At 45.3% G+C, this 13,993-nt stretch overlaps 1 protein-coding gene and 1 pseudogene across 1 annotated transcript in view; one reads left to right on the top strand and one right to left on the bottom strand.

Annotated features, from left to right (window-relative positions):
• BEST3 (bestrophin 3) overlaps window positions 1-11,476 on the top strand; it is a 38,765-nt gene extending 27,289 nt beyond the window's left edge. The window contains exon 9 of the mRNA XM_004583238.2: window positions 10,555-11,476. Within this exon, the coding sequence (XP_004583295.2) occupies window positions 10,555-11,476 (922 nt within the window). The remainder of the gene's footprint in view (window positions 1-10,554) is intronic.
• Window positions 11,477-13,225: 1,749 nt separating this feature from the next.
• Window positions 13,226-13,721, bottom strand: LOC101520498 (dynein light chain roadblock-type 1-like; annotated as a pseudogene).
• Between the last annotated feature and the right edge of the window lie 272 nt (window positions 13,722-13,993).

The following is a 13,993-nucleotide window of genomic DNA, read 5'->3' as shown; positions in this document are numbered from 1 at the left end:
GTGGGCAGCTCATGTGTAGAGGGCACTCAGGCAGGGAATACAGCAAGGCCAGGTAGGAGATTCACCTGACCAGCTACCAGCACATAGATCCTCAGAGTGGGCAGCATGGCCATGAGGGAGGCGGAACACACAGAGCAAAATACCATCAATTGAAGAATGGCCAGGGGACTAGAAGTGGTCAAAGTGGGAATGGTTACTGCAGACAGAAGAACGCAGAAAGCATTCTACGCTGGAGGCACAAAATCTGAAAAGGCAGGTCCCTGGACATACATGAGGGTGCCACGGCAGAAGCTGGCTCCCCGTGGTGGGGAAGTAAGGCAACCAAGGCTGTCAATGTCTACTTTTAAAAATAATTTTATTATGGTAAGTTCAAAGATTTTCAAAGTTGTGACCAAATCATCAAATCCTTCATGAATCATCAACTACCTTCCATGGTCCAACCATGGCCAGTCTTGCTTTATCTAAGCCCCCCTGCCATATCCACTCCTCCTCACCATGGATCATTGTGCAGCAAGTAGAAACTCAGTACCACTTTCATGCCTAAATTATAAAAACATAGAACCAACCTCAAAACAGCCACAGTAATTCCCTAGTTCACCGGCCACTGTTTGGGGAAGTCTAAACTGATGGGAAAGAGCAGACCAGGCAGTATCCACCAAGAAATACATGACAGCTCTCCTAAAAGTTTGTGGAAATATTGGTGCAAAACGAATGTGAAACCTCTGCATGTTTTTTTTCATAATATTCATTTTTCATGAATTTTTTTTAAAGAACTCCTTGTGCAGCCAAGGGAAGACTTTTGCCTTTTGTTGTGAGAGAAAAGTGACATTGTTTTCAGTTGCCTTGGAATGTTTTAGGATAGGAATGACTAGTGCCAGTTTAGAGGGAAAGAGGGCCTTGTCCCCTCTGGCCCACCACTGTCCTTGGTCTGACTTCAGCCATCTGAACCTGACCTTGTCCCTGGTCTTGCTTGCACAGATCCATTAGCACATCTGAGGGTATTTACTGTAGTGCTGTCCATTGCCTAACTTGAAATCCCTTTTCCATCAAAGAACCTGCAGGGGAAGAAAATTATCTCAGACATCCATGGGAAGAAATGAAAGCTCACCTCTTCTGGGCCCATCTCAGACTTGTTATCTTCTAGTAGATTTTATCAGTGATGAGAGGTTCCTTTTCATGTTCACTGCTGGGAGAGCAGAATCCATCTCTGTAGCTCCCCTTTCCTTATGGGCTGAGATGTTTCACTGTGTCTTTCTAGATTCTGTGTCATTATTGTTCTTTATTTTAGCTGCACTACATTGGTCCAATTTTATATAAAAACTGCATTATAGGTATTTTTGCTAGCCACCCCAGATCCTTTGTAAAACAAAGCAGGATGTGGAGAACAGAAATGGCCTGGGACCCCAGGAAGCCCCAAAGAGGGAGGGCTCACATGCAGAGGTGGAGGGAGAAGGCTGAAGCTGGGTGTAGGGAGAGGAGATGGAGAGAAGATGCCAGTGCAGGTCGTGGGACAGGAGCCAACTTCCTCACTTCATCCAGTCGGCGGCAGCATAGCTCAGTGCAAAGGAAAGTTTAACAAAAAGCTACTGCTTTAATGCTGCATGTTCTAAGCTGTAATGCCAAATCACCGCTCCACAGCAGATCTACTTTCCAGTCTCTATATGGGGACTGCTTAAAGATCAGCTTCAGGCTGGATAAAGGGCACCTAAACACAGCTGGACAGAGGACAAATTCCAGCGTCCAGGAACACAGACTGACGCTAGGTCACCACAGTGTATTTCCTGCTCAAAGGAGGAACTAGAAGAGATGCATTCATGGGCTCTGAACATAAAACAAGGAAACAGAAATACTAACTGCCTGATCCAATCAGCTCATGCTGTTTGCCTATGTTGAGACAATGCACTGAACCCCTTAAAATTGCAATTGTTACGAGTAAATCAAAAACATTTTAAAATCAATTTCATAGTCAACATGGATGAAAAAAGAAAGCTAACTAAAAAAAACAGAATGGGGCATCCAAAATAGAAATGCTCTCCTCACTAACACAGTCTAGAGCATTTAATAAATACGGGTAATTATTATATTGCCAGTAATCTTCACCTAATAAGCCAGCCTAAAAATTAATTGAACTCTTTGCCAATTATCTTATCTAAGATCATTTCAGTTGGATCTGTTTAACTCATTCTTTTTACATAAAATGGAATGCCTTCTGATATGCTGTTTTAATTAAGCCTCTTTTCATTAGCTTAATCATGAAGACACTAAGGTTAAGAAAATTTCCTTGAGCAGCCAGAGGCAGCATTGTACATAGGATGCACAAAGAGAAAACATACCCTAAAATGAAAAGGGGACCTGCAGGAGCAGAACGAAACACTTATGCTTGATAATCCCAACTTCGTCCAGAATACTTAGTCTCCAGTCAAACATTGATGAAAATAATTTTTTCGACATGCATGAAACAAGGCCCACGCCTGGCTTTACATTATACGAGTATGAGTCACTGCAAAATTCTGACTATTTTTTCATTACTTAGGACTATTAACAGAAATGCTTAAGACTATAAGGAATGGAACACATGCAAAGTGAAAACCCAAAGTCTCCTAGCTGCCTCAAATCCTGTCTTGAACATCCAAACAGCTGCCAGTAAAGATGCAATCATCCTTAAGTGCATTGGATGAAGCCCAACAACACGCCCTCCCACGGCAGCCCCAGGGTTCAGCATTCCAAGGGCTGAGCCATGCCTACTGCTGCCAGGATGGATGGCTCCCATGTGTCCTCAGCCCCAGCCCACCTGCCCCACTAATCCAAGCGCATGTTACAAGCCCAGCAACTCCAGTCTGCTGGCTGTACGCCCACTCAAAGGAGACTGTTTTACTGGACTTCCCTGCCATGATTCTCACAGTATATTGGCACTTAACTCTCCTTTAAAATGAAGGGAGGTGTCCATGAAGTCAAAGGAAGATCCACTTTGTAAAGCAGAGACACAGTCAAACTTTCTAGGAGTTTCTTAGAGTTAGGAATGAAGAGTTCATTTAAGAGTTGTTTCGTACTGTGAAAGTATAACTGCTTTACTGGAAATAATGGCTTTTACTTACATATCTTCATTCCCAAAGTTATAAGCAATAATACAATGGCTTTTTTGAAATTATACATATCTGTGTTTAGCTTAATGTGCACAAAATGCTTGGGTTATGCTTAGTGATATTAGTTCAAGTTAATTTAAATATAACAAAATAAATATTTAAACATGGAAAAACTTCATTATTCTTCTAGAATGATGTTTTATTCTGGAATTCTTTCTTGTACATCCATATTCAAATACTTAAGTATCTCAAATTCTGAATCACTAACTCTAACAAAGGTGCATTTTTAGCACATTGATTTTTTTCGACTTAATGTACCAGAAAGGAAGGAGAGACAGAACCTTCCAAGGAGATACATTAAGTTCATAATTTTAGAACTTACTCAGTGATTCTTTGTTATGCCAACATGCGGTCAGTATTGCCATCCAATTTCCCCTTTAAATGCTATCAGAGAAATCACAAGGCTGAATTTCCTTTTCTAATAAAACTCCTACAGATCCAACACTATTAAAAGGGGTAGGGGGACTTTAAGGGACTCTCCAATTTGGCCTGCCATTTCTTTTGGTGCCAATCAGCATGGACTCCTAAGGCATAGCTAGATCTACCTAATGGAGCCACAGGCCACTGCTTAACCAGATTGCCCATAATCCTTGACTCAAAAGAGCAAGTAGGCAACAGGGCCGTGAGGTGGCGCCTCCTGCCCCTAGTGCAGCTCTGCCCCGGGCCAACACCACCTTCCACGATGATCTATAAGGATCTGCCAAAAAAAAAAAAAGTCCAGTGGAGCCTGGGAGGTGATCATGGCATTCACTCGGTTCTTAGCCTTCAGCACTGCACATGCCTGCTTCCCGCACCCCACCATACCCCGTCATATAAGGGTTACCTTGATGTTTGCACTAACCCTTAGCTATAGCTGTGATGAGGATTCTGCAGTGCAGAAAGTTAAAAATAACAGCATTCACCTCTAATGGGTTTGGATAAATGGATCCATGCTCCTGTGCTCATAGCTCCACTCAGTAACTTTTTAGGCAAATAATCAGCTGCCTGTCTTGGAGTCTACCAGCAATCTGAAAACAGATCTGATGAGAAAACTAGAACTTGTCATGTTCAGTGTCATTCTCCTTAATGTCTCATCTAAGTTCTGTTCCAATGAGCTCGTTGTATTGTTGAGATTTCAATTATCAAAAGACCACTTCAAATGCAGAACAGAGAAGGAAAGGCAAGTGTTGCTTGGTTTTAATCAGTCATTTTGTTTTTGTTTTTAAGCTCTAGATTTACCCAGTCACTCTAACACGAAGGTGTTTGCTTTGCAAAACCCTTGACTTTGAAACCAAATGCATTAAATCTTCAAAGTCATTGGGGTTACTTTGGTCTCCCTGGATGCACCCAGGAAGGAAGGCAGGGAGCTGACTCCAGTGTCTGCTCTGGTCTCTTCCTTATTAAGGTAACAGGAGGCAGCACGTGCTCCTATACCCCAGTGAACCCAATCATTTTTAGTGCATCCTTAATGAAATCTCTGCTGCTCAAGCTCTTCAATATTTAGCATCAGCAATGGAGACCATAGGGCTGACAGTTCAGTAGGTGGTTAGTGGGTATTTAAAAGTGTTGGGTTGTTGTTAACATGTGAGATTTTAAAAATGCCAACCCAAGCACCTATTTGACCTGTAGTAGTACAACATGCTTTACCTCCTTTCAGATTCCACTATAACCAGCTAGCCCAACTGGTTTAACAAAAACTTACTGGAACATCAAGCTGTATCTCTATACTCTACTCTTCTCTTGTTCAAAACTAGCCCAAAAATATTTCCCCTCATGTTTTCTGCATTTCTGTACTGATGACTTATATCGAGCAATCAATACACACTATAAGATTGGGCAATGTCTGGCACAAAAGATGACCTTGATGGGGCAACTTTAGGGCAGTCCTGTCTTCCATATTCCCATGCTGGGATCAGTACCATCTTCCTCCAGGTCTTCTGCTTTCTCTCCAGGTCTCTGAGATCTTAGTCTTAATGGCTGCTAAGTCTCTCTTCAAGATATTTGTTGCTAGTTGGCAGTTTTTGGTGGACTAGTACCTTTTTAAAAATATTTATTTATTTTTATTGCTAAGTCAGATATATAGAAAGAAGCAGAGACAGAGAGGAAGATCTTCCGTCTGCTGGTTCCACTACCCAAGTGGTTGCCATGGCCAGAGCTGAGCAATCCAAAGCCAGGAACCAGGAGCTTCTTCCAGGTCTCCAACACATTTGCACGGTCCCAAGGCCTTAGGTCACTTTCCACTGCTTTCCTAGGCTACAGGTAAGAAGCTAGATGGGAAGTGGAGCAGCCAGGACAGGAACTGGTGCCCACATGGGATCCTGGCACATGCAATGTGAGGATTTAGCCACTAGGCTATTATGTCAGGTCCTATACTGTCTACTGTTTAAGGTTTTTCCACACAATAAAAATTTGAAAAGTTCACAGAAAATGTATATAAAACTCTTTGTAGGGGTCAAAAATAGACACATATTGTTAATTCCATTTTTCCAGGAACATTTTTAAGTATCCTCATATGTTAACCATTTTGAACTCCCAGACCAGTTAGCAGGCAAAGAATTGCCTTCTAAAAAATTCAACAGTTTGCCAATTATGATACTAAATCAGAGAGAGGTTGAATGAGTCTTCCAAGGTCACACAGCTAGTTAGTGCCAGCCTCAGGCAACAGCAATGCTGGCCCTGTGAGACCTCAGAATAAGTCACCTGGCCTTTCCCGGAGCCAGTTCTCAAATTCCATCTCTGGAAGCCAATGTCTGCATGGCACTTTGCACGAATGCCCGCCTCACTCTAATCTCAGTCCTGCCTACCTCAGTCCAAGTGAGTTCCAGAACATAAAAGCCCGCATTGTCAGCTGACCATCTCTCATTTATAGCAATATAATGAGGGTGCTTAGCTTCTATCATATAAGGTTTCTGCTGTAATGGCTTCGGGGATATTATATTTGGGGCTCAGGACTATACTAACTGTATAGTAGGAGGACATCTCACAAATCAAATGAGGAGCAGAAATCATAAAAGGGACCTGAAAGGGACATATAACCCTCCCAACTAGCAAATCAAGACTCTTTCACAGTATTCCAGTCTGCACTAAACTGAGAGCCATTTTGCTCTTATCCACAGTTTCTGCACATTGGTACCACAGTTGTACAGGGAACCCTAGCCAGCAAAGAAGGAGGGGACGGGCACTGTTGGTTGGCAATGAATTCCCTCCTGGGAGTGTGCAGAGGAAGGGACATAGGCTCCTGCTGCTGGGGAGCCTCTCAGCTGCTCTCTCAACAGCAAGCCCTGGTTCGAACACCAGAGGTGTGAAATTGCCTCCTAGAGCCCAGACCCTTAGGTGCTCCTCCTAAAGCCAATTCCTGTGAAAGATTTGAAGAGTTTTTGAGTCCTGTTTCTTATCCAAAGCATCCATCAGTCTGACTTCCCACATCACTGTCCCAGCCTGGACACAGCTACTCAAAACCACCCAGGTCCAAGGCTGCCCTGCACTCTCCACAGCAATCCAGAGCTGTCTGCTGTATCAAGGACAGCGTGCACCTGCTACCTGACCCTTCACAGCACCATTCCAGGCTTCCCTCCCAGCCTCTGTGACACTGTCCTCTGTGGTGCACACCCACGTGCTGCCCATTCTTCAGACACACTGAGCTTGCCTGCTACCTTGTTGGTTCCGTCTGCTATGTTTTGTTCTTGTCTGGCTAACTCCCATTGACAGAGACCAAGTCAAAAACTTGGTGGCTAAAGCCCTCGCCTTGCATGCGCCAGGCTCCATGCGGGTGTCACCTGGCTGCTCCACTTCCCATTCAGCTCCCTGCTTGTGGCCTGGGAAAGCAGTCAAGAATGGCCCAAATCCTTGGGACCCTGCACCCACGAGGGAGACCTAGAAAAAACTCCTGGTCCCTGGCTCAGCTACTTGGGGAGTAGACCAGCAGATGGAAGATCTCTCCCTCAGTCTCTCCCTTCTGTAGATCTGACTTTCCAGTTTAAAAAAACTAAATAAATAAACAAACTTAGTCCCCAGGGTGGATACTTGTAGATATATATTTTCTCTCTTTTTAAATTTCAGGGTGCCTATTACAATAAATTGTTCCTGATAGAGGCTCCATAAAGTTAGTCTGTGGACAATCAGATCATTCTCCTACGTCCACACCACAGTGCTGGAGGGCCACAGGCTCTCCTTGGCAAGTCCACTCAGCACCAAGAATCAGCAGAACAGCAGCAAGGACACTAGGCTCTCATCAGCTTCCTTATTGCAGTGCTCCTTTTCTCCTATGACCCAAGAATCAATTCCTCTTACTGCAGCTGAATGGACATATCTCCCATTCAGTGCATCATTTCAAAGTTTTTCCTTCCTGAATTACAAAATTTTGAAGTAAGAATAATAATAATACAAACATCCTTCCCCCCCCCCCAACACCTATGTTACTCTCTTAAGGTTAAGTACCTTAGAAGTCATAAAGCAAATCAAATCCCGAATAGTCAAGATCCCAAACAGAGCACAGATGCCTGCTCCAGAAAAAGCAATCACCAGCTTGGCATCAAGTCCCAGAGAATGGCCAGGAGGTGGGGATCCAGTGAGCCACTGTGCCTGTGGTTCCCCCAGTGCCATCCCTCACTCAACAGGTGCCTGTGCAGTATGGCTGGAGATCTGACTGAGAGAAATCTCACAAGCAGGGTCACCCAGGCCATCAAAGCATGAGTCTGCATTTCCCAGGCGGTGTAACAGAATCTGAGCCAAGCACAGTGGAGGGCAGGTTGGAAGGCTATCTGGTAGCCAAGGGCAGAGCTGGGCTGGAGAATAACAGCACGAGGCTGTAAGCGAACACCATCGCGGGACACTTAGCTGGTTAGTCACCTCACTCACCCATCCTTTATTCATCAACATAGGCAACAACGCTTTCCCTGGCTGCTCATGCTGCCCTTTCTTCAGACTCCCCCAGTTTCTTCTATTATGTCACACAAAATGCACCTGGCATAGTTAACGCATCCTGTCACCAAGGAGGTCAATGCCAACACTGAACTGTGATGGCTGGATTAGGGTGGCTTCAGCGGCAAAGCTGAACACTTAAGAGTTTAAGGGCAAGGCTTTACGTCATCCTTCAACCCCATAGAGACCTCAAGTCCACAGAGATGTGAGACAAATAACCATGAAATCTGAGGTGTGCATAGCCCTTACTACCTGCCAAGCTTCATCGTTATCTTAATTAATCATTTTGTTTTAGTCTTCAAAGAGAAGACTTGAAGTAGGAGTGTTTGCTTTATTTGTAATTATATTATTCCTTAAATTTTCTTGTTTAGAATTTTAATTTCTCTTATTTGTTTGAAAAGCAGAGAGGCAGAGTGTCTGTTGTTTCACTCCCCAGATGCCTGAGGGTACATGTGGCCAAAGCCAGAAACCCAGAATTCCACAGGAGTCTCTCACCTGGGGGTCAGGGAGTCAAGGGACATAAATTGTCACCAGCTGCCTCCCAAGATCCTCATGGGTGGGAAGCTGGGATCAGGAGCCAAAGCCAGAGCCTGGGCTCTCCCTGAGTTTAAGGGACACAGTCGTCCCAAGAGGCATGTTGATCACCCAGCTAGGGCCCACCCATGACTTTAAATGTTAAAAACACCACAGGAAATTTCTAACCATAGTAAATGCATAAAAATATATCACCAAGGCAGCCCAACCATAATGAATCCACCCCACCTAGATGAATATAGTCCTTTAAAAAAAATTATTGTTCTTCACAACACATTTTTGCAAATACAAGGATTTCACCCTCACCCTCCCTCTTTCCCTATTTCCTCCTTCTGCTGTTTTTCTCCGTATTATCATAGTAGCATAGCCCCTTAGTGTCCCGTCCAGCAGGACAGTCAACGGGGGCCGCAGCCAACCTAGGCGAGAATGGGGGACAAGAGACACAAAGAAGGACAGCAAGACAGTATGTCTGATCAAGCTGTCACTTATATTCTTCAGTAACTAAGGCTCTGGGAGGGAAGGAGAAACTGGGACACAAGCCATGGTCTCAAGACCGATTGTTCTTGAGCAACCACCATATCAACAATAGTGTAGGTAACAAGCAACAATATGTTGGCAGGTACAGCATAAATCACATTCTGAAACAGTTGCTAGAAATAATTGCAACTAGGCTGTGATCAGTTTCATAACCTCTTTCCCAAGCATCTAGCCAACCAGGGGTTTTCCACTGGCCTGTAGTTCTATATTCAAAATGGCTTCAGTGTGGCTATAGCACACGGCTCCTGACACCTTAGTACAAGTTATAAGCTTAACATTTTGTTATTTAAAATGGAATAATATGGGATGTAGGTATAGGCAAAGGTAGAGACCCTAGTATCACGTTTTAGAGGTATATGTAAAGGTTTCCCTGGGAGTCTTAATTTTATTTGGAACTAGAGACACATGCTACATAGTACCTTTACTTTCTGGTATGTTAGTCTCCATTGTACAGCTCATGTAAATTAATGTGTATTTGTTTACATATATATGTGTGTATATACATATTACTTTATGTATTGGGTATATCAGAAAGAACACATGATTTTTGTCCTTTGGGAACTGGCTTACTTCACTAAGCACAATGCTTTCCAGCTGGGACCATCTGATATTCTTCCTACAAGGTTCATATCTCTCCATCCTAAGTGAAGTGAGGGAGGTGTGGAGAAACCACCAGAAATGTTTACAAATGACCTCTGTGCAAAGACCTCCTTGTACTCCTTCTCCCCTAGGCTCTAACTCATGCCTTGACACTTAGGCAACAGGCATAGGTCAGACTGATTAACCACAAAGCATCTGGAGACCAATTCTCAGGTTTGGTTCTCACTAGTCACTTAGACCTGACAGACCTCTCTGGACCTCGGCTTTTTCATCTACAAAGGGTGTTTCATAATCACAGTACGCACTCTCACAAATGCTGTGATAATGAAATTAATCCTGGCTGCTGTCTGCATTCCCATGCATTTCGCCACAATCTGTTGTTTCAATTTCATGGGTCCTGAGAATACATATGCATTTCATAATGTCCAAATCGCTATATCAGTGACTTGCAAAGCAGTTGTAGAGCGTCCTTGAAGTCAAAATCATGTCAGTCGTGATACCAGAGGTGATCAGCCTTTTCCATTCATGTTTTCCCATGAGTTTTCCAGATGATGCGAGCTGCATGAGTCACTGCTAATAAATGTGCATGCTCCTTTACTCCTGAGTTTTTTACATTCCTTAGCTATAATTTCAAATACAGGAAATTACCAGTAGCTTTGGGGATACTCAGTAACTCCTGAGGCTGCAAAGTGTGAGAAGTAGTGCTAGACAGTCTCAGGGCTAAGGGTTTCTGCCCCACTTGACACAGACGAGAAAATGCAAAACATTCCTATTGTAGAGCTGCTGTCCCCCAAGGTCATGCCCTGAGGGCACCCTGCCTCAGTCCGTCTGTGTGTTTCAGGCTGTCTGGGTCCCACTTTACCGGAGAGGACTGGCTATGGGACCACGAAAAGCATGGCCATCGGCGATCGGTGATCAGACGGGTCAAGCGATTCCTCAGCACCCACGAGCACCCGCCCAGCCCCCGGAGGAGGAGCTTTGGAAGGCAGGCCAGCGACAGCTCCATGTTTTTGCCCCCCAGCCCAGCCCGCGATCTGCTAGATGTGCCTTCCAGGAGCCCCCACAGAACCTCAGCACCCCAGAAGCCATCGCATTACCCAGAGGGCAGCCCCAAGCTGCACTCCAGCATGGGAGAACTGTCCACCATCCGGGAGACCAGCCGGACAGGCACCTTACACAGCCTGACCCCCCAGTCCAGTGAGAGACCCTCCCCCACCAGGACACCCCAGGTCCCCGAGGTGCTGGTCACAGCTGCTGAAACAACAGCGCCCCCATCAGATGACCCCCACCACGACTCCACTACCTCCATCGTGAGCCTGGAGTTTACTGGGGTTCAGCCAAGCAGGACCAGGCAGCAAGAGGATCCAGTGGGACCCACCCAGTCCCCTCCACAGCAGAGAAGGACTCCTAGGGGCTTCAGTCCCCAGATCGCCGAGAGAATAAAGCTCCAGTTTGAGGAAGATCCTAACGGTGATGGGATGCCCAAAAGGTGGAGCCTCCCAGAGTTGCGGAAGTCCAGCCTCCCCTCCCTGGGAAGCCTAAATTCTGATCCCGCACACCTGGAGCCCCCACTGTTGGTTGATACGGAGACATCCTCTGAGATCCGTGGAGCTAATACTGGGGCTGACTCGCGGGTCTCTCCTGATATGCGGTATTTAATGGAAAACCTGGACACCCAGGAAACAGATATCATAGAGTTTAATGAGGAGTCCATGGAGGGATCTCCCAGAGCAATGCCACCAAGTTCTCGCACCTGGTTCTAGCCTCGATACCTACCATACCAAAAGTTCAGCATCAGTCCGTGCCACAAGAGCTGGTCAGTTTATTGAGAAAGAATCATGCATATAAGCTACTCAGAACTTTAAAGGGCATTACAATCCTGATGTTTCAAAAACCGCGAAAAGCAAGCACATTCAAGTCATCCATCACAAAGTGGCCTTGGTTATTCTGACCAGAGTGACTTGGCCAAATAAGGAATCGTGTGTGTGTGTGTGTGTGTGTGTGTGTGTGTGTGGCTTACAAATTCACATATCAGTAGTTTGGGAAAGCACATGATAGATCCAATCCCTGAAACACAAAAGACTCTGTTCCTTTCTTTTCTTGCTGCTTTAACTATAAACACAGGTTACGGATCACATGATGCCTCCCCAACCCCGTCCCAGACTCCTTTTTGCTTATGATTCTCTGACCATTTCTAACCATCTCATCCTGACCTATGACCATGATCTGGCCTCAGTTTTTCAACCTCATCAGCATCAGAAGACTTCATTTCTCTTCCATGGTCTTTCTACCTTCATTCAGGTCTTCATTCTTCCTCTCATCCTCCTTTGTGCTTGCATCTGTTTTTCTTCATTTCTCTCATCTTGCTCCTTTGCTAGTAACTCTACTACACCCCTCCCTTCAGCCTTCTTTCTTACCCACTCTGCTGCTTACTTCTTGCTGTCACGTTCAGAACGGGAGGTATTGGTAAAGCCTTCTACATAATCAACACATCCAACTGCAAACCCTTCCAGCCTGGCAGTGGGAAGGTGGGAACATTGGTGTCTCTTTCCTCTCCCTTAGCAGCCTTGGCCATTTAATACATATATATTTATTTGAAACACATAGATACAGGCAGAGAGTGAGAGAGGGATAGAGATCTTCCATGCACTGATTCACTCACCAAATGGACTCGATAACCAGGCATGGCCAGGCTGAAGCCAAGAACCTGGAGCTTAATCTGAGTCTCCCACATGGGTGGCAGAGGTCCAAGTACATGGCCTACCTTCCACTGCTTTTCCAGGCACACTAGTAGAGACCTGGGGGGCAGATGGAATGCTATGGCAGAGCAAGTAAAGCCACCACCTGCAGTGCCACCTTCCCATATGGGCATAAGTTCAAGTCCCAGCTGCTCCACTTCTAGCTCCCTGCTAATGTGCCTGGGAAAGCAGCACAGGATGGTCCAAGGGACCCTGCACCCATATGGAGACCAGAAAGAAGCTCCTGAGTCCTGGCTTCAGACTAGCCCAGCCCAACTCCAGCCATTGTAGCCATTTGGGAGTCAGCCAGCAGATGGAAGATACCTCTTTCTCTCTGACTCTGCTTTACAAAGAAATAAAAATATATCTAATAAATAAATAGGGAGCGGGATCAGAAGTAGAGCAGCCAGGACTCAAACTGGATCCCATATGGGATGCCAGTATCACAGGCAATGTCTTAACTTACTGTGCCACAACACTGACACCTGACTTTTTCATTTTTTCTGTTTTTTTCATCTTGTGACACTGGAGAAAACTGGAACCGAGATGATAAGAAACTTGCATGAGCAACTGCTATGGAATCAAAGAATAACATGGCTTGGATCTAGTTCATTGAAAATATTTTTTTAAGCATCTCAGTTATTTTTAGTTAAAGAAAAACAGCCTTTTCCAAGGGTGACAGAGTGATCTGAAGGTCTGGAGGAAGCTGGGTCTGGAATTCTCATGAGCTTTCGCTCCCAACAGGAAGTGAGTCACAAGGGCCTCTCCAGGAGTGGCCAGTGCTGGGGGCTGGGGGGGGCCAAGCTGGCAGCCCACCTTTGGTCATGGACTGGTTTGAGTGAGTGGGTTCCAAGCGAATTTCTACAGGCCAGCTGGCTGACACTATTAACACTATTACTCACAGGGGCATTAAATCAAGGAATGGTGCAGAGCCAAGAGAAGGCTTATTCAGTTGGATTCTGAATCACAATCAGGAAATAGTCTTTATCTGGTGCAAACATAATCTCATTTTTCTTGGAGCGAATTCGAAGGAAGGTGAGGTTGTTCTGTGGGTCAATTTCACACACGGAGCCTTCAAGATGAAGTTGTGCATGAGGTTGGTGTACTGTGTGGTGGTGGAGTTGTCCATGGTACACTTGATGGGAATGCCTTCTGTGTTCACCATGATGATCCCTTGCACCCCCTTCTGGCTCTGAAGTCGCTTCAGTGTCTCCTCCACTTGTGCCATTTCAGACAGATCCCGGAGTTCTGTGTCGCAGATACACAGCCCGGTCCCTCATTGAAAATATTTACCAATGCCCGGTTGTGTCACAACATGGGACCAGCTATTATGTCCACGGGGTTGCCTGAAGCGAAGTAGGATATGGAACTGGGTGTACCTACTGAGAGTAAGATGCTGATTCATGCTCCAGGGAACTCCCAAGGTGACTGTTTATTGTGGGACCAACTCTGGCAGGCCTTGACTTAGGAGTGCTGTGCTCATATATGTCCTAGGATGCACTGAACCACACATGACTGATGTAATAAAGCAGGGCCCCCTCA

Source organism: Ochotona princeps, chromosome 15 (genome assembly GCF_030435755.1).
Source record: "Ochotona princeps isolate mOchPri1 chromosome 15, mOchPri1.hap1, whole genome shotgun sequence".
NCBI lineage: Eukaryota > Metazoa > Chordata > Mammalia > Lagomorpha > Ochotonidae > Ochotona > Ochotona princeps.
The sequence above is the reverse complement of the archived record's forward strand: the minus strand, read 5'-3'. Positions and strand labels throughout refer to the sequence as shown.